This window comes from Choloepus didactylus, chromosome 20, assembly GCF_015220235.1.
Source record: "Choloepus didactylus isolate mChoDid1 chromosome 20, mChoDid1.pri, whole genome shotgun sequence".
NCBI lineage: Eukaryota > Metazoa > Chordata > Mammalia > Pilosa > Megalonychidae > Choloepus > Choloepus didactylus.
Genome location: NC_051326.1, coordinates 14,320,847 through 14,348,425, shown reverse-complemented (window position 1 = coordinate 14,348,425; position 27,579 = coordinate 14,320,847). Strand labels below are relative to the sequence as shown.

General features: G+C 49.8%; 1 protein-coding gene across 2 annotated transcripts in view; it reads left to right on the top strand.

Annotated features, from left to right (window-relative positions):
- The first annotated feature begins 7,083 nt into the window (after nt 1-7,083).
- The window catches only part of KIF3C (kinesin family member 3C), a 37,648-nt gene continuing 17,152 nt past the window's right edge, over nt 7,084-27,579 (top strand). For both annotated transcript variants that reach the window (XM_037813237.1, XM_037813238.1), the window contains exon 1: nt 7,084-9,256. In XM_037813237.1, the coding sequence (XP_037669165.1) occupies nt 7,706-9,256 (1,551 nt within the window). In that variant the 5' untranslated portion in view covers nt 7,084-7,705. The remainder of the gene's footprint in view (nt 9,257-27,579) is intronic.

Sequence of the window (27,579 nt, the reverse complement as noted above, 5' to 3'; positions counted from 1 at the left end):
AAAAAAAAAAAAGGGCCCTCCTCAGAGATCTAATGGGTTATTGAAATGCTAATAGACAAAGCACCCAGGTCCATTAAGGAAAGGTCCACAGGGCAGAGAGATCAGCTTTGCTTCGGGATTTGTATATGCGCCTCAAGGCCTGAGCTCCGCCCTTCCCCTTTCTGTGTTCACCAGAACTCCAAAAATCCTTTGCTTTTATTTTGGAGTTTTTCGTGTTGTTTTTTTTCTATGCCTGTCTCCTCTCTGCTGGGCTGGCTGCTCTCAGAGTCTCTGGTGTCTGGTCTCAGTCTATCTATGGTTGGAGTTTGAATCAGTAGAATGAGTTTCCGATAAGAGCAGCCACTGCAGTTCTCCCTTCTCCTTCCCGGAGCTGACAGCCCCTCCTCCCCCGGGACTGAGCCTGGCAGGGAGGGGCGCGGGTCCCCTGGCCACAAAAACTTACAGATTTCGCTGATCTCAGCAGTTCCACGTTTTCATGAGTGTTGTATGAAGTATGCCCAAAGACAGATTGCTCTGTGGTGTCCAGTCCACGCAGTTCCTGGCTTTTTACCTACTTTCCTGGAGGAGTAACTAAAACTTACAGCTCACCAGTCTGCCATCTTGCCCCGCCTCCCTTCTAGGAGTTTTATGGTGCAGTCTCTTATAGCGACATCTTTGATCCATGCTGAATTAATTTTTGTATAGGGTGTGAGGTAGGGGTCCTCTTTCATTGTTTTAGATATAGATAGATATCCAATTCTCCCAGCTCCATTTGTTAAAGAGGCTGTTATGTCCCAATTCAGTGAATTTTGGGGCCTTATAAAAAAAAATCAGTCAACCATAGATTTGGGGGTCTAGTTCCAAATTCTCAATTCTATTCCATTGATCAATATGTCTATCTTTGTGCCAATACCATGCTATTTTGACTACTGTGGCTTTATAGTAGGCTTCAAAGTCAGGCAGTGTAAGTTCTCCCAATTCATTTTTCTTTTTTTTAGATGTTTTTATCAATTTGAGGCGTCTTTCCCTTCCAAACAAATTTGATGAGCAGCTTTTCCAAGTCTGCAAAGTAGGTTGTTGGAATTTTGATGGGAATTGCATTAAATCTGTAGAACATTTTGCACAGGATTGACATCTTAATGATGTTTAGCATTCCTATCCATGAACACAGAATATCTCTACATCTCTTTAGGTTGCCTTCTATTTATTTATTTTAGTAGAATTATGTAATTTTCTGTGTAGAGGTCTTTTACATCCTTGGTTAAGTTTATTCCTAGGTACTTAATTTTTTTAGTTGCCCCAGTTTGGATTTGTCAATGGCTTGCATGTAGGGTAAGAGGGAAAGGAGCTGATGATGGTTATAACGTTAAAAAAAAAATTAGTGTACAGAATTCTATATATAGTTTGGTCAAAGCTCTTCAAAAATATTCTTAAAGTTTGTAATGAGAAAGTTAAGTTTGGCTAAGTAAAGGAAATTAAGTTGAGGAGGTACAGTATATTCATAGAGGGATGGATAAATACCATTTCAAGAAGCAGATGCTAGCTGGACATAGTACAGATCGCCACAGGAGGTGAAGAAAGAAGAAACCCCTGAGACCTGGAGCAGGTAAGGAAAGCCTTTACTGAAGAGTCAGGACTTAAAGTGGGTGTTACAGAAGAAGGTGGAGTTAGTCCAGGTAGGGGACAACTGGGAGCTGAGAAAAAGAGAGAGAAACTTTGGAGTCAAGAAATTAGGCTGAAGTCTCGGCTTAACTTACCATCTGGGTTACTGTGAAGATTAAACATTTGTAACCCACCTGTTACGTTATGCACTCAGTAAAAGGGTAGCAATTATAAACATCTCCTTTTTAATATCCTGATTTTTATATTTTTCAGATTTTTTTATTCCTTTTTTTTTTTTAGTTGATTCAAATCCCATTCACCAGAAATTACAGCAGAGACGGGAGAAAATAAGCTATTGGGAAGAGAGGTATTATTAGAAATCTATGCTTGGACACATTTGGGGGGCTCTTGAGTTAGACAATCTGATGATTTATAGCCCAGAACCTTGGAATTTACCCAGTGATTTTGTTACATAGTCATCTCGCCCTCTGCTGGCAGAACTTGGTTTTGCAAGGTAAACTTAAATCCTGAATCACTGCGTCTGAAAATTTGCAGGCCCTGGAATTATTAAATAGCTTACCCTGCCTTCTTGGTGTAATCACAGTCTGTTACTGGGATCACACTGGGAAATAAGAACTTTCATTATACAAGGAAATGAAGCAAAGGAACTTCTTCCTTCCACCAAGTCAGTAATAGGTCTGGACTCCTGCAAAACTGTGATTCAGACCAGAACTGGGAAGCAATTGATCTTCCACTTTCACATAAGCTCGGCCCTGCGGCACAAGGGAAAGCCTCCCAGGTTTGCAGGTTTCGAGACTGAAGATGGACTCTGCCACTTTGTGGGAGATTTCCTTCTCTAGTCAGCCTGAAACACGGGGTCCTCCTTATAATATGGATGCATTAATATTTGTTCCTTTCCTGGGGTTGATATGAGGATCAAGTAAAATATGTGAGTAATGTATGTGATCATTCTTTATTAACTGTACATCACTCTACAAATATTAGGGATTATTACTTTTCTCCTCTCCCGTTATCTTGCCTGGAAGGTCTTGGGACATTCATTCATTCGCTTAACAACCAATATTAATTACCTAGAGTGTGTATAGTACCATGTTCTGTGAGGGGAGGGGGAGCACAAAGGGAAAAATCACAGCTCCTGACTTCAGGGGGCTTGTGTTACGGTGAGGGAGTCAGACTCAGTTAACCACAGAACTAGTCAGACTAATAAGTGCTTTAAAGGTGGTTAAACAATGACCTATAGAATCATGCCTAAAGGAAAGATTTATTCTGGTAGAGTCAGAGGAGTCAAAGAAGGCTTCCCAGAAGAAGTGATACTTAGGCTTTTGCTTATTTTATTTATTTAAGAATTATCTATTGAGAGCACAGCATGTACCAAGAGCTGAGCCAGTCATTGTGTGGAAACAAAGACAAACGAGAGAGACATGGCGCATGTCTTCATAGAACAACACGTGAAGTGCACAAATAATTAATTACAATTATGCCAAGTTCTATGAAGCAAATTACATGAAACGAGGAGAACATCTTACAAAAGGACCTAGGCTGGGTTGGAAAGTCAAGAAAGTTACCCTTCAGGAAGTGACGTTCGAGTTGAGAAATGAAGGGTGAAGAGGAGTAATCTAGGCAAGGATGGTGAGGCTAAATGGTCTCTGTAGCAGGAACAGAATGTGCAAAGGCCCTGTGGTAGGAAGTTGGGAGGGAGCAAGGTGGAGAGCAACATGAGATGATCCGGAGACATGGGCAGGTACCAGATCATGCAGGGCCTTGGGAACTATGTTAATGGTTTGAACTTTACCTTAAAAGCAGTGAGAAGAATTGAAAAGTTTAAGCAGAGGGTGACATGATCAGATATGTGATATGAGGTTGATTGATGGGGGAAAGAACAGACCTAGGGAGATCAGAATGGAGGCTACTGTAGGAGGCCAGGCCAGAGAAGACAATGGATTGGGCCATGGTAGTGACCATGGAAGTGAAGAAGCTGATAGATATGAGAAATATTTAGGCAGTTGAATTGTCAGGATTTGGAGTTTGAGTGGGTGTATTAGGGAAGGGGGAGGTGCTTTTTAGAGTCAGAGATGATCTTGGGGGCAGCAAGTTTGGAGGAGAAGATGATGAGTTCAGTGTGAGCCAGTAGCGTTTCAGGTTCTGGGAGCCATCCAAGTGGCTTTGTCCATTAGAGAATTGGATTTATAAGTTTGGAGCTCAGAAGAGAAGTCTGGACAGGTGATGCAAAGTTAGGAGTCATTTAGACAATAACTGAAGCCACAGCTTGGGTAATCACCAGAGTGTAGAGTTGGAAGGAAAGAGGTCTTAGGACAAGGTCTTAATGAATTCTAACAAACTGGGATTGAAGCAGAGGAACTGGTTAACAAGACAGAAATTGAGCACCCAGAATTCACAAGAGCTCTAGGAGACAAACCAGAAAAGTGGAGTCATGGAAGCCCTGGGAAGTGAGAGTTTCATAAAGAAGGGAGAAGTCAGTTACATCACATCCTCCTATTGAAAGGCATCATGGCATTCACCGCTACCCTTGGTAAGAGAACTCTATTGGGTGGTGGGGGAGAAATTACAAGGTATCAAGCTGTGGAATAAAGGGCAGGTAAGGTGGCTGTGCTGGTTTGTATGTATTATGTCTCCCAGAAAAAGCCATAGTCTTTAATGCAATCTTGTGGGGGTAGATTTATTAGTGTTGATTAGGTTGGAATCTTTAGATTAGACTGTTTCCGTGGAGATGTGACCCATCCAACTGTGAGTGACACCTTTGATTAGGGTGTGACCTCTTGATTGAATGTTTCCATAGAAATGTGGCCTCACCCGTTCAGGGTGGGTCTTGATTAGTTCATTGGAGTCCTATGAAAAGAGCTCACGAACAGAGGAACCTCAGAACAACTGAGAGTGACATTTTGGAAGGGCCGCAACTAAGAGAGGACAAACGCCCCAAGAGCAACATTTGGAGAACGCCATTTTGAAATGCAACCTGGGAGCAAGCGGATGCCAGCCATGTGCCTTCCCAGCCAACAGAGGTTTTCTGGACACCAGTGGCCTTTCTCCAGTGAAGGTACCTGTTGTTGATGCCTTACCTTGGGACACTTTATGGCTTTAAGACTGTAACTTTGTAACCAAATAAACCTCCATTATAAAAGCCAATCCATTTCTGGTATTTTGCAGAACGGCAGCATTAGCAAACTGGAACAGTGGCATAGACAGGAACAGACAAAGTTAGGATGACATTTCAGACAGAGCAGCAGCTTGAGGAAAGGCTTAGAGACACACACACCCAAAAAACTGATATGCTTGGGAGATATCAAGCAAATCAGAGTGGCAGCAGCCTTGAGTGTGTAAAAGATAAAATGGGAATAGCCTTGTAGGCAAAGGACAATAAGAAAGCAAACTATTTGTTGACAGCTTCTCTGTCCTGGGAATTTTCACCTACGTTATTTCACTTAATCCCACGAAAACCCTGTAAGACAAGTATTCTTATCCTCATTTTTTCCAATGAGAAAATAGCTATTCAGAGAAGTTAAATAATTTTCCCAGGGTCACATATCTTGTGAACAATGGGATTCCAATCTCCCTCCCACACAGGTAGAGCTGAGCAAGTGCGGGGTCAGGTGATAACACTGGGTGAGGAGAACAGGCCACGGTCTCAAATTTTATCCAGTCCTATAGTATCAGGCCTGTTAGACAAAGCAGAGAAAGGGTAGTCCAAAAATGAAAGCCCAGTGCAACAAGAAAATAGTTCAAGAGCCAAATGGCACATCCAGAAAGCAGGCTGCCAGACCCGAGAGAGGGTAGTCTACAAAGCCAAAATGTCACCCAGTAATTGGTCCAAAAGCGGTCAAGCTTGATCAGCGACAGGGCAGAGGGAGGCCAGGAAACTTCAGGAGTAGACAAGCATCCAGCGAGGCCTCAAGCTTTCAGCCTAGCCGACATTCAGTATCTAGAGTCACAGCGATAAGGGAAGAGGTGAGGAGGTAGGTTTTGTAGAGCTGAAGCACTATGCAATTAGGTTGTCTAGAGAAGATCATGATTGGAAATGTTCTGTGGAAAGACAATTTTAGTGCCTCTGTGAGGAAGGGCCTGGAGGTTTCAGATAGCAGCACCTCATAAGGGGAGTAAGGACAGTTTGGCTCTCCTCTGAAGAGTGGTACATGGACAGGACTCTAGCTTGCTACTTGGACTTGTGGAATTACACTTAAAAAAGTATGAAGACACCAAGCACAGACCTGGCCTATCCAGAATACTCAGGGACACAGGAGCTGTCAAGCCATCCAAGCTGGGCCACCTGCAGGTATTAAGGGCTTGCCTTATGATGGCTTCTCATGGGTACAATACTTAATGATTCATTGTTTCATTTGAGCCTCACAACCACTCTGTGAAGTATGCATTATTTTTTCCTACTCCCCCTCCCTTCTAATTTTTTTTTTTAGCATATGAGGAAACTAAGTCTGGAGCTTGCAAGGAAAGTAACTGCTCAAAGTCATGGTTGGATGGACGTCAGAACTGGAACCTGAATCCAGGTTTCATTTTTTGCAAATTCTGTGTCTCTTTCTGCTCTGAAAAAGAAATGGGCCAGAGAAGGCTTCACAGGGGAAACGATGCTCGGACTGCCCTCTGGCAGGGATCCCAAGGCAGGGTCCTCTGGGCAAAGATTCAGAGATGTAACATAGCTTGGCCAGATAAACAAAATGTGGTTTCTAGAATGCGAGCTCCTTGAAGACAGGAGCTCTATAAGGGGGACCTGGGACCTAGCAGGCGCTGAGTAACTTCCGGTTGAAAAAAGGAATGTCTGGAACGGATTCTGCGTGGGAGGCGAGGCCCGGCAGGAGACAGACGCTGAAGAGCCTTGTAGACAATATGGAAGGCGGGGGGGGGGGGGGCCGGGACCAGGGCGCAGGTGTGGAGAAGAAGTGAGGGGAGAACCAGCTGGAAGGTGGCTCCGGGAGAGCCGGGAAGATGAGGCCTGAAGTAAACCAGGGTAGGGAGAGGAGAGGGCAGAGTCAAGAAACATTTAGGAGTTCGCTCCCCGGCCACACCCTGCAGGGGAGGGGTGACAGGTACCGGTCTGCAGGCGCAAAGGCAGGGGCAGTGGAGAGACCGAGTCAGGGGTCTGTGGAGGGGACGAGGGCGGGTGGTGGCGACCCCACCCCAGGTAGGCTGCCACCAGGGGCGCCAGGCCGGGGAGGGCGGGGCCTCTGGGACTGGAAAAGGCCTCCGCAACCTGCCAGAAGCCGGCTAACAAAGGCAGGACTACAACTCCCGGCATGCTCGGGCCCGGTGGGGAGAGGCGGGCGGGGGCTGCGCTGGCCGCGACTGGTGGGCGCAGGACCGCGGTCTGCGCGCGAGCCCGTCCTCCCCGCGGGGTTGGCGGGGGCCGGCGATGCGCCGCTCGGCTCCGCCCACTGGCCGCGCCCGGCGCGCGCCTCGGGCCCCGCGGCCCCGCCCCTCGCCCCACCCCAGCCGGGAGGCTTAGCCGGGGCCGCAGCGCGGCGGCAACATCACTCTCGCCGCCGCTGCTCCGCCCCGTCCCCTTCTGTTTTTCTCTCTCATTCTCCCGTGGCGGCGGCGGCGGCGAGGGCGCGGGCGGAGGAAGAGGCAGCCGAGCCGGCTGCGATGCATGATCCCCCAGCTCGGGGGGAGGTCGCCAGGTGAGTCCCTGCCCTCGGGAGGGCCGGGACCCCCGGCCGCCCAGGACCGGCAGCCCCCGCTATGGATCCCTAGAGGAAGGAGGAGGAGGAGAAGACAGCTCTGCCGCCCACCCCCCATCCCATTTTCCTCTTCCTTTATCTCATTGTTGCCGGAGCTGTTGACGGCAGCGCTCCCTCTGCCCCGGCATGGGGCGGGCTCCGGGCACTGCCACTCGGCTGCCGGTGCGCCCGCTGCTGCCCGGGGATTCTGCCTAATTCTACCTCCCGAGCCGGTGCGGCGAGGACCGGAGAGCAGGGGAGGCCCGGACTGCAGCAGCGGCGGCGGGGCCACCTCCCCGCATCCCCGCCCTAGGAGGCTGCATGCGGATTGAAGAGCGGACCTAGCTAGGGAGGAGAAGACAGCAGGAGCGCCCCAGGCTGCAGAGGGGGCCGGGGGCCGGGAGGGGCAGGGCGGCAAGATGGCCAGTAAAACCAAGGCCAGCGAGGCTCTCAAGGTGGTGGCCCGGTGCCGCCCCCTCAGCCGGAAGGAGGAGGCTGCAGGTCACGAGCAGATCCTGACCATGGACGTGAAACTGGGCCAGGTGACCCTGCGGAACCCACGCGCGGTCCCCGGGGAGCTGCCCAAGACCTTCACCTTTGACGCGGTGTATGATGCCAGCTCCAAGCAGGCAGACCTGTATGATGAAACCGTGAGGCCCCTGGTAGACTCGGTGCTTCAGGGTTTCAATGGCACTGTGTTCGCCTATGGCCAGACGGGCACTGGCAAGACCTACACCATGCAGGGCACCTGGGTGGAGCCCGAGCTCCGCGGAGTCATCCCCAACGCCTTCGAGCACATCTTCACCCACATATCCCGCTCCCAGAACCAGCAGTACCTCGTCCGGGCCTCCTACCTGGAGATCTACCAGGAGGAGATCCGAGACCTGCTCTCCAAGGAGCCGGGCAAGAGGCTGGAGCTGAAGGAGAACCCGGAGACCGGCGTCTACATCAAGGACCTCTCCTCCTTCGTCACCAAGAACGTCAAGGAGATCGAGCATGTGATGAACCTGGGGAACCAGACCCGGGCAGTGGGCAGCACCCACATGAACGAGGTCAGCTCGCGTTCCCACGCCATCTTCGTCATCACCGTGGAGTGCAGCGAACGTGGCTCGGATGGCCAGGACCACATCCGGGTGGGCAAGCTCAACCTGGTGGACCTGGCGGGCAGTGAGAGGCAGAACAAGGCAGGCCCCAACGCGGCCGGAGGGACAGCCACACAGTCAGCAGGTGGCGGAGGCGGCGGTGGCAGCGGAGGTGGAGGCAGCGGTGGTGGCGGAGAGAGGCCTAAGGAGGCCTCCAAAATCAACCTCTCACTGTCTGCCCTGGGCAACGTGATTGCGGCTCTGGCGGGCAACAGGAGCACCCACATCCCCTATCGGGACTCCAAGCTCACCCGGCTGCTCCAGGACTCTCTGGGGGGCAACGCCAAGACCATCATGGTGGCCACGCTAGGACCAGCTTCTCACAGCTTCGACGAGAGCCTCTCCACCCTGCGCTTCGCCAACCGGGCCAAGAACATCAAGAACAAGCCTCGCGTGAACGAGGACCCCAAGGACACGCTGCTGCGAGAGTTCCAGGAGGAGATCGCCCGCCTGAAGGCCCAGCTGGAGAAGAGGGGGATGCTGGGCAAGCGGCCCCGGAGGAAGAGTAGCCGCAGGAAGAAGGCCGTGTCAGCCCCCCCGGGGTACCCTGAGGGGTCAGTGATCGAGGCCTGGGTGGCCGAAGAGGAAGACGACAACAACAACAACCACCGCCCGCCGCAGCCCATCCTGGAGTCCGCCTTGGAGAAGAACATGGAGAATTACCTGCAGGAGCAGAAGGAGCGGCTGGAGGAGGAGAAGGCGGCCATCCAGGACGACCGCAGCCTGGTGAGCGAGGAGAAGCAGAAGCTACTGGAGGAGAAGGAGAAGATGCTGGAGGACCTGCAGCGGGAGCAGCAGGCCACGGAGCTGCTTGCTGCCAAGTACAAGGTAAGGTCCCTGGAGGGCGTCTCTGGGGAGAGGGACCCAGGCTGGGAGGCTTTTCTTTTAGGGTCTGTGGCCTGGCGTGAATCTGGTGTTCTCCCTCACACAACAACTGCCGTCCAGCCACATGTGCCCCTGGAGCAGCGAGGCAAGTTTCTGTGATACCAGATTGCCAGGCAGAGCCTCCTTGGGGGACTTAAGAGGACACATACACACATACATACACTCACAGGAAGCAAAGCAGCCAGGTGGTCTCAAGTCAGTGAACTTGGGGAGGTCTGACCTGCTGCCTGGCAGCTTCTGCCAGGAGCTTCCATGCTCAGTTGGGCCTGTGGGTCGCCAGCAAGACTCCAGCCTCTTGTGTGTCCTGACTGGCCTTGCTGCCTCCTCTGTGCCTTCCTCCCTTGGCTGCACCTTCCAACGTCACATCATTTTAGTCATACCTGACACCTGGATAGTACTTCACAGTTTACAAAATGCCCCCATAGACATGCTCTCATTTGATTCTTACAGTAGCCACCCAGGGGGTAGGTTCTAAAATCCTCATTGTTTGGATGAGAAACGAAGGCTCAGAGAAGTGACACTGCCAGGGTTCCAGGCTGTAAGTTAGCAGAGCTGAGCTAGAACCCATGGACCTGGTGTTCTTTGGATTCTTGCAGCCTGGGTGGAAGATGGAGCCACAAATGGTTCCTGCTTCCCTGGGAAGATGGTCCACTGGGACCTTGCAGTGACAGGCCCATTGCTTTGGATCATTAGGAAGGAGATTCAGTGCGATCACCCAGGAGGCAGAGTGGAAAGAGCACCGGGCTGCAGGCTGGAGACCCAGAATCTAGTCCTAGCCACTCTACAGCTCATTGAGTGACCTCATGCACATTGCTTCCCTATCTTTTTGGACCTCAGTTTCCCTTTTTGCAAAATAAAGGGTTGACCTGTGGGATCTCTGCGGTCTTCCAACCTGACCAAGCTATGAATTAATCTAAGAAGCAAACCAACTGACCCCCTTGCCCAGGCTTCATCCTGTAAGATCCCATTCCCCATTGCCCTGAGAGATGCTGGGGCCTTGGAGGCCTTCCTGGGCTGCCCCCTTCCCTGTGGGAGCCTCCTGGGAAGGCTCCGCATGGCCACCCACAGACCTGTCAAATTTCAGTGCTGCTGCAAATGTCACAAGTCAGTGTTCCAAGCATTTCCAGATCCCTGCAGCCCTTTGCACAGGGGGTTGGATGAAGGGCACAGGGAACCATGAGCTGATCATTTGCTGGGAGGAGCAAAACATTGCTGTTTCCAGGGAGTAGGGAAGCCCAGGCTGGGGGGGGAGAGCCACAGCCGCCGGCAGAGCCGCAGCGGAGTTGTGCCATTGTCTGTGTGGTGGGAATGTGCTGCTGACCAGGGGCTCTAGCCTTACATATTTAACATGTAACTTACCTCCATGAGCTCAGCAAGGGTGGAGCTGAGGAAAGAATCAGGAACCTGGCCCCCTCAGGGCCATCCTGGGCTAAGCAGGATGTTAAAGACAGGGCAGTTAGGCTCTGGGCTTCCCTGGGAGGGAGGGAACCCAGGCAGTTGGATGCTTTCGACTGGGGACTCTTACCTGGGCAACCTGTCACTGGTTTCACTGCCAAGGGCCCCCACCTTACCCCCACATTGGCTGTTAAAGCTGGGGAGTCAGGAGAGCTAAGAAGAGAGAAGATGGCAGAAGCACACGTCATCCACCCGAGGACACGCGTAGAGGGGATGGAACGGTGGTTCCCCTAGTTGAGAAGTGACTGGCTCCCCTCAGTAAGGCCCTTGGATCTAAGGCAATGTGGGACACGAATAATAGGATAGTCAAGATCAGGGGACAAATGCCAAACTCTTGCCAGAAGCATAGCCCCTGGAGCCCCACAGTCTTCAAGGGCAGGGGCTGAGAAAACTGAGGCCCTGACTTGCCCAGGACCCCGCAGGGGCTTTGAGGAGAGCCAGGCCCCTGTATACTGCCTCCAGCTTCTCTCGCTTATGCCAGAGCCCGGAGGTTATCCATTCTATTTGATTATCCTAGTAATTTGTTTTTATATAATATTTTCTATTTAAAGAACACTTTGCCATTTTAATCTCATTTAATCCTCCCAACAACCCAAAGAGATGACTATTATTATTTCCACCAGACAGTGATGAAAAGCAAGGCTGGGGAGGTTGAGTGACTTTCGTGGGGACCCCTTGCTGATAAGAAGCAGAGCCAGGCCTGGAACCCGGGCCTTCCAGCGCCCCCCAGATCTGTGCTTTTCCCACCCCAGCACATACTTCCGCGCTTGCGCAGTGTGCCTCGCTAGGCCTCAGGTTTCCATTCACTGGACAGCTCCTTGGGGAGTGGGTCAAGTGGCCGTTAAGCACCCGACTTCCAGATATAAGCAAAGGGAGAGGGGCCTGGGAAATTCCGGGAGGGGAATGAGTCCGCGTGCTGTGACTCAGTCACGGCCAGCCCCGGGCAGTCAGCAGAGACAGAATCGGCCTAGACAGAGGACGTGACCCTCCCCAGAGCCCTGGGGCACCACCTGGCCAGTGCTGGCTGCTTCCAGGATGGCGGAAACCATTTGAGAGCTCTCGAGGGACCCACTGGGTAAAGAGGGGAGGAGCACGCTGGAGAGGATAATCCCAAATCCTGCCTATTTCACAGGGTTGAGCTGAAAATTAAATGAGATCATTAGTGTGAGGGCATTTGAAACAAATTGAAAGTGCCATGTAAATGGAGGGCATTAGCATCCCCAGATGGCTTCTGTCTGGCCAAGCAGGGGTCCAGTGAACTCCAGGATTGACATCTTTGTTGTGAGCTGAAGCCTGAACTCCTTCCTTCCCCTGCCCTCCCAGCTGCCTTGGGAAAGGTCTGGGGGGTCTCAGAGGGCAGGAGCTGGCGTCCCTCCTAGAAATCAGCTGAGCTTTTGCTGGCCAGCTGCATCTCCTCCTTCCCACCTTCCCAGTTGTGGCGTCAACTCCATCCACTCTCCCCACACCCCTATCCCCTTCTTCCAGCTCAGGCCACCCTCTGGGGGCAGCTAAGATGTAGCTGCCCGACCCAGTGCCCTCATTCCCTCTCTGGCTCATCTCACAGCCTCCTCCTCTGAGCCTCCTGCTGCCTTTGTTCAACCCCTCACTGTGTGCAAATGCCGTGCAAGTCTCCTCAGAGTCCACCCCCTTCTCTCATATTTACCGGGGGCCCCAGGGGATGCTAGGGTGGGCAGATGCATGCGGGTTTGGAATTGTCCCCTTCCCACTTATTGGTCATTAGCAGTCCATATTTATGGAGTTCCTCTGGGGGGCTTGAGAGCAGACTAAGTCTATATAAAGGAGGAGGATGTTCGAAACAATAAGTCAAATTACAGACCCGCAACCCAGGGTGTTGTACCACACAGCTAAAGCTCAAATGTTTGTGCACAAGACACACACTGCAATGAAGACTGATGAATGTGTGTAGGTTGCTTGGGAGGAGGCCCACTTTACTCGAGATTAATTGTGCAAGGATTTTTTTTTAATAACTGCTTTAAATTTGAAATTTGGGGGCAAATTTAGATGATTTCTGAAACTTTGATCCTAGGGTTTGGGTAAGGCAGAGGCCGCAGGTGATACCAAGCATGAGAGGTAGAAACGCTGGTCCTGGATGTGATCCCCAAGGAAGGAGGCCTGGAGGGAGAAGAGCTGGGGTCTTGGCTAGAGCCTGACTCTAGGTGGGTGGAGAAAAAGAGACCCTGCAGAGGCAGCCCCAAAAGCCAGAGGGAGAGATCGACTCCAGGCATCAGAAACTGCATTGACTCTTTACGGCCCTCTTTGTGGGTCCCTCTTCTTCCCACCTCTCGTTACAGGATTAGCCATAAATATGGGGGCAAGTGAGGGAATTTGAAGCCTGAGAAACAATGATAATAGCAAGAATAATGACACTTGCTATGTGCCGAGCACCACACTGTATACCATATAGAAATGTTTTCATTTAATCCACCCAGGGACTCTCTGAGAAAGGGGTTGCTATTGTCCCCCAATTTATAGATGAGAAAACTGAGGAACTTACCCAAGGCCACATGGTCTGTATATGGCTGATCTATGTGAACCCAGGTTGGATTGACATGAAATTTGATGCTCTTTTCAGCTTAAAGAATAAGGAAAATCTGGTTGGGAACTGGACGCTGGGGAGGTGGTGAAAAATGACAGGAGCTGTTGTAGATGTGTTGAATTTGAGGTGACAGAGACCAGTGGGTGTCTGGAGCTGTACCAGTGGAGGGTAGAAGCAAGCACAGGAGGGCTGGAAATGGAGATTGGGGGCTCATCTTTAGAAGAGGCGTTAGGCGGGCCTAATGGAGTTCTGAAACCCTTTCCCTCTGTGGATTCCCAAACCAGAGTCTCCTGGGCTGGTCTCCCTGCTGGCCTCGCTGTGCACAATGCTCCACAGGCTTTGGAGTCAGACAGGCCTGAGCTCAAGTCTGAGCTCAGTCACCTCCTAGTTCTGAAACGACCTCTGAGCCCCAGTTTCCTTGTCCATAAAATTGGATAAAAATAGTACCTGTGTCCTGGTACTTGGCACCTTCCTAATACATCAGACACATCTCATTTTAGCCTGGCGTTCAAGGTCCGCCAGAGTCTGGCTGGAATAGACCTTTTCCATCTTGCTTGCCCTAGCAAGCTGCTCCAACAGGAGAACCCCACAGCCAGCTGGTCTACACCAGTCCCTTGAAACCATGATGTGCCTGCCAGTCCTTCTGTGGGTTGAATTGTTTACATATCCTGGATTGTCCCTGGTAACCAGGGAGTGGGACTTATGGGAGCAGATTACGCTCAAGATAAAGAACTTTTTAACTGTTGGAATTGGGCTGCCTCAAGAGGTGATGGGTCCCACCCCTGGAAGTGTTCAAGGGGACTGAATGTCAGGGGTGCTCTAAGAGACTCATGGATTAGAAAAGTCATTAACAAGATGATGTTTAGAGTCCTAAATTTAAAAAAAAATGGCAATTTTGAGAATCAAGTATAAAATGCTCAGTTCATCTTCTTTAAAAATTAAGATCAGAGGGTTTAAAATTTAATGTAGTATGAATTCAACCAATAATAAAAGATACTTTTCAACTCTATTGTGGCCAATTAGAGAAGAGCAAAGACAATGAGAAGAAGAAATGGGACAAAGAGAAGAAGGAGGGAAGACAGAGAAATAGAGGGGGACCGTGAGGAGAGGAAAGAGGTGAAATCGTGGAGGCAGGGAGAAAGAGTGGGGAGACAGGTGGGCAGCAGGATTTCTGGAGAGACGTTGAATCTTCAGAATCAACGTGCTGCCGGGATCTCGATGGTGGTCTCCAGAGAGGGCTGGACCCAGTTGTCACATACTCCCAACAGCCCAGGAGCATCTGCTTGGGTGAAGCTGGTCTGCTTCCATCCGCATATACTCCAAGACACCAGCCCCCTGCCAGACACTCAAGGATTCACGGGGCTGGGTGATCAGGGAACTGGGTGCACCCTCCTGCACCCCCAGCTGAATCCTCCACGATCAGACCCTTGAGAGAAGCCGTGATAAGAACCATCCAACACTCCAGTCTCTGGCCTCTTGGTTTTGATGGGAGCTTTGACTTGTATTTCTTTCCATTGTGGGCACATGTGGCTGGTCACAGCTGTGATAAGGGGGCATCTTGTAGCATAAAAATTTGACCAACAGGAAGTATATATACAAGGCTAATACATTTCAGCTGGAGGTTATGGATTAGTTATTTTGAGGCTCAGCAGGCCTTTTGGGGCTCAGCAGTTTTGGGTTTCTCAGGATGTGTGTGGGCTGGAGGAGTGTATTATCATATTTCCCTTAGTCATTTCTAGCCCCCAGATAGCACAAAATTGGATGAAGTGGCTGTGATACTATCCTCATTGTGCTTTGAAGATAGGAGGAAGGGCCCAGAATTCAGCTAGAGAGGGCCACTCCTCTCCTGCCTGGCCAGTCTGGGACACCTCTTCTGAAGCCCGTGGGGCCTGAAAGCTGCTGGAGAAGAGGCCATGTCTCAGTGGACAAGAAAACGGTCCCCCCTCTTCCCACAGACCCAGTCCTTTGGCTGGGAGCTCTATGCAGGACCGTCCCCTGTGCTCAGCTCTTATAGGGCACCTGTACTTGAGGTTTGGTCTGTCTGTCATCTATCTGTCTGTCTGTCTGTCTATCTATCTATCTATCTATCTATCTATTTTAATAAACTTTATTTTTAGAGCAGTTTATAGAAAAATTGCACAGTAGAATTTTTAATATCCTGAGGCACTTCTGGCATTAACTCCTGGTCAGACTTAAGAATTACTTTCTAGTTGCCTCTCTTTCTTCCCAGATGTACTCAACAGAAAGAGTCCCAGGCCCTGGGTAGAGATGTAGTAGAGCACTGGGTCGTGGACTGCAACCTTTCTCCTTTCTTCAGGTCGGCCAGCTGAATGATGACGACCACAGCCAGGGTAACAGTAATGGTAGCTGCCGTTTCTTCAGTGCATGCCGAGTGCCCAGCACTCCGAGGTGCTCTTTATGTTCAGTATTTTATTCAGTCCTTACCACAGCACCATGAGGTCGTGCTGTTTTAATCTCCACCTGACAAATGAGGATACGGAGGTCCAGTAGAGAAGGAACGCCCCATGGTCCCACGCCTAGGATGTGGTAGGGCTGGAATATGACTCCAAAGCCCATGGCCTTCACTTCCACACTGTGATACCAGCTCAGCCAGGAAGGAGTTATGCCCAATCCCTGGCTAAGAGGCCTCAGAGGGAGCTGTTGTCTCCCAGGATATTTAACTCGTCGCAGGCCTTCTGTAGGATGCAAACCCCAGCCTCTGACCTCAGCCCAGCAATCTTTTTTGAGTACCCATGGCCCGAACACAAATCAGTAGATAGAGCTACCTTAGTCTTTAAATTCTTTAACTTTCTGGAAGGAATCCCTGAACTAGAGTGGTTATCTCTAGGGATCAAAATAGGGAGGAGGACTTTTATTTTTCATTGTATACCTTTTGTTATTTTTTAAAAAATTCTTTACAGCAGTGTATATTCCTTTTATAATTAAACACAAGCTAATCTAAAAATCTTGAAGGAAAAACTGCTTTGTCAGGGTTCAAGCTGTTAAAGAAGATGAGGGGGAAAATAAGAAAAGAAATATGTTAACACCTGGTCGAAGATTCACCTGAAGGTAACAAACAATTGAGGGATAATTCCTCAGTGGATAATAATCCTCTATTTTACCCAGTTGTTCGTAACCCAGTGACCTTGAACAAGTCTCTTCCCCTCCCCGGGATTGTGAGAGATGGTCCATAGATGTTTTCTTCCTTTCTGCACCATTTGCTGATGGGCCTGAGCCTGGAGCCAAAGACCAGCCTGAAGGAGGGCAGGGCAGGGATGCAGGGAAATGACTGAGCCTTGACGGGGCGCCCTTGGGGTGAGCCACCTAGCTCCCCTCACTGCGTCTGTAAAGCGCTGAGGCCACACTGTGCACCCATTGGTCCCCTCCGGTTCTGTCATTGTAGCATTCTGTAGTCTGGCTGGAAGTCATTTGAGGCCCTGGTGCTGGAGAGGAATCCTCTAGAAAGCCACAGATCGGGGGAAGTGGGGGAGACAGTCTGAAGGTGAGGGTCGGACCTGAGGAGGTCATGGTTTTCTCTCTGAGGTCGAAGGGCTCAGTTTTCCTTCCTGCTGTTCTCCAAGGTGGACCGAGGCACTTCTGGGCACTCGCGCCCTTGTCCAGGACAAGGCTGGGACCACAGCCCAGCTCAGCTTCCTCATCTCCAACTGTTCCTTCTTCTTGGTGAGAGAACGCCTAACACTCAGAGCACCTGCCATTTGGGTTGCACTTTTATTTTGAGCCATCCCCGATGGGAGACTTGTTCTCCTGACTCAGGACTGCCAGGGCAGGAAATCACTGAAAATAGCCCTTTTCATCCCCCACAACCAATGTCCCTTTCATTTCTTCTGCCCTTACCTCGGGGGCTCCTCTGCATCTGCAGTCAGAGACCCCAAGTTCTAGGAGGGTGAGAGCAGCTGCATTTCCAGAGAGATGGAAGCAGGGAGTGTTGAGCTAGTTGTTTGGTTTTGCTCCTCGTGGTAGGTGCTGGGTAAATGATGACGAGGTACTGAAACAGCAAATGACCACTGACGTTTGCTTGTACTGCACCATTTACCAAGCACTGTCACGCCCATTATGCCATTCGCCATCTTTACCCAAAGCCTTCAAAGTAGGTGGTATTCTCTCCATTCTACAGATGAGAGAACTGAAACCTGGAGGGTCGAGCACCAAGATTTCATAGCAAATAGGGTGGCAGAGCATGCACCAGGCCTCAGGCCCTCGGGGTTGCACACCCAGCCCTCTTTCCATCTTCCTACCCTGGGTCTTGAGAGGCAGCGTTCCCGTGGGCCTCCCAGATTTGAGCCTCTATCTAGGACTACAGTGGTGGAGAAAGCCCCCTCCCCCCACCTTCATAGCATACGGTCGAGAGCTCTATCCCGCTCAGCTCCAAGGCCTCCATAAGAGCCTAGAAGCCTCTTCAGCAGAGTCCTGCCTATTGCCAGTGGAAGAGAAAGAAATAATGCTCTGAGCTCTCTTGATGGTTTCAGAGCTGGCAAAAGTACAGCTAACCAATGCTGCTTCTCTCCAAGGCACCTTCCTGCCTGAGCCCTGGAGAAAGCTGTGGGAAAGGGGAAAGGCCCCTGGACTTGGATAGGAGGCTGGCATTCATACATCACTGCTGCCGTTTGCTGGCTTTGTAACCTTGAGTAAGCTGCTTCACCTCTCCGAGCCATGGATTTCTTTGATCTCAAATGGGGAGCATGATCATCGTCTCAGAAGGTTCTTGTGATGATTAAGTAGGATGATTAATGTCAAAGCATCTTGCCCAGCTGCAGGTATGTGGTGAGTTGCATCTGAGACTCCTATCTCCTCCAGGATGTCCTAGAGGAGCTGGCAGTGGCAGGGCAGAAGCTGTTTGGCCTCTGTCCTGGTAAAGTCATCCTTTTGATGGTATCTTCCCAGAAGAGTGTCTGGCTAGGCATTGCTGTCTGCATTGTAGCTTTCCAGATCAGCACTTAATGAGTACTGGGGCCTCTTCCCTCCTCCCACCTCCCACCTCCCTCCTCCCTCCTCCCACCTCCCTCCTCCCTCTGGTTTTGCACTTCACTTGCTCCCAGAATAGGAAAAGCTGAGTCTCTGAGTATCCCAAGCTGGGTCCCTATGGTGATCTTGGTTGTTAATTGTCATGGCAGCTGGCCTGCCTATAATAACTGGAACCGGGGCCCTGATCAAATTGGGAAATGATTTGCAATTGCTTGGAAAGTGCATAGTCAGCATAGGCACAGAGATGCACATAAAGATCCCTTAACCGTGAGACTCTGGGCTTTTGGCAGTCCATCTATGGACACCAGTTTCCTCATTTAGTAAGACAAAAAGGGGGTGGGGGTCTGGTCCCTTAGTTCCCTGGTGGCTCTGGTACTCTGCAATTTGTATCCCCCTCTCAAGTCAGGTCAGGATGGCCTGGAGCTCATAGCCGGACTCTTCTGTCCCCACAGCCCCTGCTGGCCTTTTAGTCACACTGGACTTATTTATTGTTTTTGGCCTCTTGGCATTTGCTTTACTTGATAGGGTTCTTTTAGGATATTTAGGATTATTCAAGGACAAATCTCTCATTTGTCAGATCTCCAGCTTGGTGGCTTACACTTTCTCTAACTAACCAGCAGATGGTATCTGCGAGTCACCTATTCTCCTCAAGTTAGTTCTCCCCAGCTTTGTCTTTGTGGTGTGTGAGGGTCTGATTCTTGTGAGGTCCAATTGGTGCACCAAGTTTGGGTGTGTTGTTGGTGCTGTCCACCCTGAATGTGGGGCATGTGTCTGAGCAGTTAGGGAGGGAGGGCAGCTTTAATAGTCAAACCTCCCAGGTGTTCCTGGAGATTTAAGGCTGTTGCAAGAGTTTAAACCTTCATTTCAGTCTTCCCACAGATTGTCTCTGCCGCTGACCCACAAGTCTTTGGTATTGGCTTATGGTCCCTGGGATTTCTGAGTGGATCCCTCTTCCAAGCTGTGCCCTTCTAGGGCCTCTGCTGAGGGAAGGTTGTGCTACATCACAAGTGCGCACCGTCCCTCAAGGGAAGTTCTGGGCCGCTGGGCCGTGCAGGAGCGTTCTCAGCCTGCTGAAAGGATGGCTGTATGGGGCGTGTTAATTTCCTCCTTTTCGCACAGCTCCGTCTTCCCAGCTCTGGGACAATTAGCTGTGGGTGCGTGAAAGGCTATTGTCCACGCCTGATATTGTGGCGTGTGCGCATGTTGTTGGAAACACTTCTTGTCACACTGGGTTTTTGGGCGTGGCTCTGGGCTGTGATGCCAGTGGCAGGCAGGAGTGTTCCCAGCCCACTGGGAAGATGGCTGCAAGGGGCGTGGTTTTTTTCCTTTTTGGCTCACCTCTGCCTGCCTTGCTCTGAGACAGTTGGCAGCAGGCGCGTGAAAGGCTATCTGCCACGCCAGATATTGAAGCATTCGCACAGCCCTTTCCTGCTGGGCTTCACTGTGCAGTTCTCGCTGCTGTGTCTGCAGCCACTTTTGGGTTTTCTTAAACAAAGAACTAGTCTGCCTTCAAATGCCATCCCTCAGTTTCCCCACACCGCAGCGTGGCTGCTGGATATTCAGCGGCTTCCTCACTCGTTTCGGAATGCAGACTCCTGGTTTCACCAAGTTCACGGTCCCTGTGGATTTAGTAGACCTTGTCTAGCTGGTGCATTGCTGGAACTGGTGTTTTGGGTCACTTTCTGGCTTTTATCTAGTATTTTTCACGGAGGTGTTTTTTTTTTTTTTGCCCTGTCTCTCTTAGCTGCCATCTTAGGTTCTCCACACTGGACTTATTTAGAACCAGCAAGACCGAACTTGGGTCCTGGCCACAGGCTCCACCCACCCGTGCTCTTTGGCCCCGAGAAATCACAAAGGAAGCATTGACCCGGGGCAGCCGAGAGCTCCAGGGAACACTTCCTGGGGGCTAAGAACCCTGCATTCTCAGGCCTTCTGCTGGGTGCCCCCCAGCCTGAATCCTGGGGATCCAGGTATCCCTGTCCTGCCCTACCCTCCATAGGTTCTGGTTAAGGGTAGAGACGTGGGGGAAAAGTGGAGACAGCTACTGTAGCCTCAGAGACATGGAGGGGAAAAGCACAAAACTGTTTCTAAGCAAAGAAGTGAAGCTGGTATGTGACATATTTCAGAGCGTGGGGGTGAAAGAACAGAGCGGGTTGAGATTGGGGAGGGAGGGGGCTGAGACCTTGCACCTGGGTTGGGCCCCACCCGCAGATTTCGTACCAGAGCCAGCCCCTCCTCTAGCACAAGACAGGTTCTGTAAGGCAGACTTGGCTGACGGCCTGGGCTTGGGAAGGGGCAATACTTGGCGTGAAGATGATAAGGCAGATCCGGTTGTGATTCAGACCATGTCTGTTCCGGGTCCCAGCGGGGCTGGCAGAGCACAGCCCGGGGGCACTGCACAGGCAGAACGGGGGAGTAGTGGGCAGTCGGCCATTGTCCAGGAATTCGATTCTTGGAGCCCAGGGCCCAGCCAGGAGGAGAGATTCTGGAAGCAGAGTTCTAGGTCCGAGGAGGGGGTCTGACACGAAGGTAGATTAGCAAGAGCCATCATAGAAGCCGGTCCTGGGAATCATGTAATAGAGATGGGGGTGGGAGTGGGGCTGGGCCTTGGGGGACAGCATGCTTGCCCCATAGTCTCAGCTGACACAGCAGATTCCAGGCCCGATTTGCAGCTCAAATTCTGCCTGACAATGTCCAGACGGGTTCAAGAACTGGGTAACGTGGGAGCCTTCAAGTGGGGAGAGGTGGGCCTAGGTGTGCGTAGCTGGGGGAGGTAGAGGCTGAATCAAGGATTCTGGTTTGAGTCTGAGGTCTGTCTCCTCCCTTAAAAATCACTCAGTGACACAGAAGGGTTTGTTGTGAAAGGGGAGACCAGGCCTCCACAAGATCACCTCAGAAAAACAGAGAACATGAAGTCAAAGGGGAGGCTCAAATTCAGATCCATTATAATAGCAAATGTTAAAAAAGAATGATAATACTTCACACCTATGAGGGTTTCCTAAAAGTTATTCCATTATTTATCCCTGGCAGTAGCTTAAGTGGTAGAACCCTTTTAGGAAAGTAACTTGACAATACGTTTCCAAGATATCCCAAATGTTCATAACCCTTTATCCACTCCTAAAATTTCCTTCTAAGAAAGTCATCTAAAAGGAGGAAAAAAATTATATCCACAAGGACGTTGATTGTAAACATTGTAAGCGACTTTCATATCTTATGATGGGGGTTAATAAGTTATAACTTATCTACTCTAAATATTATGTAATCATTAAATTATAAACATTAGGGAAGTAACAGAAAATGCTTGGGATATTAAAGTGGAACTGGAAGGATACAGCCTATTCAATACCCTGTCTAGAGGTGTGAAAAAACAATGTATGTGTATGGAAACATTTGGAACAGGGAAAATGGAAGAAACTCATTAGTTATGGTGGGGAATATGTGAAGGTTTTTCGCTTTTTGTTTTATTTCTGTGGTTATTTTGATATTGGGGCAAATCTTTTTTTCCAAAAGGAGGGAAAGACAATAAAAGGTTAAAAATGTGTTCCCAGAATCCCTTATAAACATTTAATGCAGCACCAATGCCTAAGATAACAAATTCCATAAATTTGCTGTCTTCTGTAAACAATAGAACTTCCTCTATTTGCCCTAAAAATGTCTGCTTTCAGAACTCAGGGTGTAAGCCCTTCCTTTATGTACCAGGATTGAACAGAAAATCTGGATTCTTCCATTCTCACCTTCTGTGATTGTGTAGCTTTCAGGCCCATCCTCTTGATCTTTCCTTGTCTTTGCAGACTAAAGAGACCTATTTTTAAAAGTCTCTTATAATAGCCCTTGGATGGATTTGGCTGTCCTTCTCTAGATCTTCTCTTTTATTTCTCTGGAGATGCAGTGATGAGAGCTGTACTCGGTACTCCAGATTCAGCTGCATCATGGTGTTATACAAGGGTAGGATGTTTTTGGTTTTGTTTCCAAAAAGCCTTCACGATGGTGCCTGGCCAGATGCTATTGGATTTTTCAGCTGTGGCAGCATATTAAGCCAATGTCTTATGGAAAAATAGAGACTCACCCCTCCCCCCACTTTTCTTGATTTATCACTGATTGGTCACAGCTGTCATTTAATGAGTAGAGTTAGGATTCCTTTTTCCAAAATGTAAAACTACAATTGAGGCTCATCTGCCATTTTTTGTCAGCTCCCGTGGCCTGAAGATTCTCTTGCACTCTGCCACCAGAAGGAATTGGGAGCATCTGTGAAGCTGGATATTTTACTTGCCCACTCTTTCTTGTGCAGTTTCTGAAAGAGATCAGGCCTATCATTTTAGCACTTGAACATTTTTCTAGAGAAATACTTGCTTATTTCTGCTTTCTTTCCCTAATCCACTTCCTTATGAGAAATCACTTCCCCTTTCTCCATCTGCTCACCCCCATGTCACTTTGAATGGACTCTGGTATAGAACCTTGCCAGGAGCATTAAAACATCTAAAATTCTAGCCACCGCCTCCCCCAAGTGCTGAAATAACCTATTTTGTCCCGGAAAGAACTCTAGGAGCTTAAGCAGAAACGATTTCCTCCTGCTGGAAAATGTTTTTCCTTTAGCAGGCTGTGCTTCCTAAAGCACTCTAACGTAATGTCTGTGCATGGGCTTTGGAGCCAGGCAGATGTGGATCTGAGTTTTCCTTTTCAATTTAATGGCCTGATGTGACCTTGGATGGGTTACTTAACCTCTCTGAGCTTTCTTCTGAAAAATGATGGTGTTAATAGTTTGTCCCTCAAAGCAATCTTTTCCAAACTGTACTACACGTGAATCGCCTGGGGATCTTGTTACAATGCAGATTCTGATTCACGAGGTCTGAGTAGGGCCTGAGATTCTGCAGCTCTAACACACTCCTAGGTGATACATATTCTGGTGACCACAAAAGGCAGTGATGCTCTGAAGTTGGATACAGGCTACACCATGGGTGAACCTTGAAATCCTTATGTGGAGTGAAATAAGCCAGACACAAAAGGACAAATATCGTATGATTCCACTTACATGAAATATCTAGAGTAAGCAAATTCACAGAAACAGAATATATTAAAAATTGCCGGGAGCTGGGGGTGAGGAGGTTTTGCTTAATAGGTACACAGTTTCTATTTGGGATCATGAAAAAGTTTCAGTAACAGATAGTGGTGATGGTAGCACAATTTTGTGAATGTAATTAATGCCACTGAAGTGTACACTTAAAAATAGGTAAAATGGAAGTTTTATGTTATATATGTGTTACCACAGTCTTTTTTTTTTTTTAATCATTTTATTGAGATATATTCACATACCACGCAGTCATACAAAACAAATTCTACTTTCGATTGTTTACAGTACCATTACATAGTTGTACATTCATCACCTAAATCAATCCCTGACACCTTCATTAGCACACACACAAAAATAACAAGAATAATAATTAGAGTGAAAAAGAGCAATTGAAGTAAAAAAGAACACTGGGTACCTTTGTCTGTTTGTTTGCTTCCCCTACTTTTCTACACATCCATCCATAAACTAGACAAAGTGGAGTTTGGTCCTTATGGCATTCCCAATCCCACTGTCACCCCTCATAAGCTACATTTTTATACAACTGTCTTCGAGATTCATGGGTTCTGGGTTGTAGTTTAATAGTTTCAGGTATCCACCACCAGCTACCCCAATTCTTTAGAACCTAAAAAAGGTTGTCTAAAGTGTGCGTAAGAGTGCCCACCAGAGTGATCTCTCGGCTCGTTTTGGAATCTCTCTGCCACTGAAGCTTATTTCATTTCCTTTCACATCCCCCTTTTGGTCAAGAAGATGTTCTCCATCCCACGATGCCGGGTCTACATTCCTCCCCGGGAGTCATATTCCACGTTGCCAGGGAGATTCACTGCCCTGGGTGTCTGATCCCACGTAGGGGGGAGGGCAGTGATTTCACCTTTCAAGTTGGCTTAGCCAGAGAGAGAGGGCCACATCTGAGCAACAAAGAGGCATTCAGGAGGAGACTCTTAGGCACAAATACAGGGAGGCCTAGCCTCTCCTTTGCAGCAACTGTCTTCTCAAGGGTAAAACTTATGGTAGAGGGCTCAACCCATCAAACCACCAGTCCCCTATGTCTGTACCACAGTCTTTTAAAGCAACAACAACACCAGTTCTCAAATTTGCACACTGAAATCATCTGGGCTTCACCAGCTTCCCCACCCACCCAAACCCAATATAATTGGCAGTGGGGTGTGGCTGGGCACTGGGCCTTTTAACAGCTCCCCGGATGATTCTAATATGCATCGTGGTGTGAGACCCACGGTTTGCTGTAATAAGGATTACACGTAAAGCACCTGGTGCATAGCAGGCCCAGAGAAAACAGGAGTTTTCCTGCTCTTGGTTCCCTGTGCTTCTCTCTGCTTCACAGTCCCCAGGGTTCTTGAAATCGGTCAGGAAAGATCAGGGAATCTACGCTGTCCCCCATGCCTGCCTTCCTTCCTAGAGTCTTCTCTTGGGTACCTGCCTTGGGAGTTCCCACAACCGGCCTTGAAGGGAAGGGCCCAAGATGATGAGCCGTGCAGCCGGGGCACTGGGAATGTCTGACGCTCCCTGGTGATGCTAACAGGCAGCAAAGTTGGAGAACCTGTATCTTTTTAGGTGGTAAAGGGTGAAGAAGGCTAGAGTCACATAAAAGGCTGAGGGAGGTGCAAATATTCAGGCTGAAGTGGACAAGGGTGTCCCAGGATGGGAGACCAGGCCAGACACCGAGACCCCATTACCCAGTAGTTACGGGAGCAGTTACCCCCCAGCCCACAGTGTAGGGGCTTCCTCCACAAGGGAGACAGAGCTGCTGTCTTCTCTCCCTCTTTGTCCCCACCTCGTCCCTCCCACTGGGTGCCCCAGCTGCTCAGACCCTGCTGTTCTGTTCTTTTTGCCCCGAGACGGTGGGTGTGGTTGGTCAACTGAAGGAGGGAAAACTGGGATAGAGAGCCCTGGGCCCCCTCTGGGTGGAAGCCTGGAGAGAAAGGTCCTGGAATCCCCCCCACTCCCACTGCATCCCCCACCCTCACCCCAGGTCAGTTGAGTTCACCAGACACTTCCTTTGTACCAAGCACTTTGTCAGCCCCTGGGACATCGAGATGTTAATAAGAAATGACTCCTGCCCCAAAGACAGGAATGTAAGAAAATATGGTCCGAACATATGAAAATAGCAGGAATGTGTCCTGGTCCTAGAGGATGCTCCAAGGAGGTAATGGGCAGCTTTGAGGGGCTCTGGGAAAACTTCTCAAGTGTGTCTGCAGGACAAATAGCAGCTTCCTGGTGGCTGTAGGGAGGGCGGAGAGGCACCGAGTCGGGAGATGGCACGTTCAGGGAGCTGGGGTTCTTGTGGCAGAGCCCAGCTGGAGAGTGGGCTAGGCCACAGAAGCCTGGGAGGGAGGTGGCCCATGGGGCTGGTTGCCCTGCTGCAGACTTTGGACCTTATCCTCCAGGGGCTGGAGGCCCTGTAAGTGGTTTGAAGCAGGGGAGCAGCATGTCCAGTGTGTGTTCTTGGGGTGTGGCTGGAAGGGGGAGGTTGAGGCAGGGGCTCCAGACGACAGTCATATGAGCATCCCCGTGAGGTCTGCAGGTGTCAGGGGAGAGGAAAAGGAGGAGGTGACATGAGCCATACCAAGAAGGCAGACTTGGAGGGTTTCATGAGGGAGCATGTGAAGGTGGTGAGTGGGACCAGGCAGGGGCCAGGGTGAGGCGAGCGAGGCCCCCAGAGCAGAGAATTTAAGGAGCCGCTGGCCGGCAGCTCATGCAAGTGCTGACCTTGAGTGAGAAGGAGGCTCCGGGGATGAATTCAGGTCTGTGAGGTGGGGGTGGCAGGTGTTGAGACCGTTACCAAGAGCGAGGCATGGGGTGGGGAGCAAGCTCAGCGGCAGCTGCGGGACCCCGGCATGCTCTGGGCTTAAGGGCCCCTTCCCCTGCAGCTGGTCTCTCCTTGGTCTCTGAGGCTGTGTGAGGCTGGTATGAGTCTGTGTGTCTCTGATTGGCTCAGCTTCGCTCGGTGTCCTCTGGCACCTTCACACAGTCCAACCTCTGACCTCCCCAAAGAGACCCTTAACTGCTGTGCTGCTCTGGCCCCAGTGATGGGGCTCCCCTAGTCTGACAGCTCCCCCAGCTTTGAGAGCCTACAGACAGGTCAGTTGGTTCCAGTGGGAAGAATTCCACTGGGGAGGCAGCCAAGTTCTTCTGGTGGCTCAAGGTGATTGTAACTTTCCAGAAAGCCCGTGATGAAATCAGAGGACAGCTGGGGTGCCCGGAGTGGCACCCTCTTAGCAGTCCAGGCATATCTAGGAGATATTGCAGGTTTGGTTCCAGACCACTGCGATGTAGCAAATATCGCAATAAAGCGAGTCACCCAAATTTTATGGCTTCGCAGTACATATACAGGTTATATATACACTATACTATAGTCTATTAAGTGTGCGATAGCATTATGTCTAAAAAAATGTGCTTATCATAATTAAAATGTGACACAGAGACATGAAGAGAGCACATGCTGTTGGAAAAATGGTGCCGATAGTCTTGCTCATCACAGGTTTGCCACCAACCTTTAATTGTAAAGAACGCAATATCTGCAGAGCACAGTAAAGCAGAACACAAGAAAATGAGGGGTGTCTTTCATGAGAATGCATTTTGTATAGTCACAATTTACAGTTCACACAAATCTGATATCATTTAAGCTTCACCTTCAACAAGTGCCCACTGAATGTCCGGGCCAGGCCCCTGGGCTGGGGGCTTTCCCATGGCGGAGGGGCGCCCTGCACAGGCTCTGGAGTGGGGCTGGGCCCAGTGGGTTCGGCTCTCACCACTCTGTCACTTCCTCACCGCAGGAACTTAGGCTGCTTACTCTCAACTTCCTCATTTGTTAAATGGGGAGAGTAAGAGCATCTCTCTTTTGGGTGAGTGTAGAGATTTTGTCACAGAGCTTAGTTGGGCACTGAGCAATTGAAACACCAGTGTTCCAGAAGAGCCTTGAAATGCCAGTGTTCTAGAAGAGCCCTGAGACACCAGTGTTCTAGAAGAGGCCTCCCAGTTAGTGAGTAGAACCCCAGTCTTTCTAGACATTTCCAAAGCTCGTGCTGTGTCTGGGGCACCTACTGGTTTTTGATGCAGTGATTTTGATGATGATGATGATTTCTTTTTTATTTTTAATGCAATTTTATTGAGCTATATTTACATACCATACAAACCATCCGGAGTATACAAATCACTGGCTCACAGTATCATCACGTAGTTGTACAT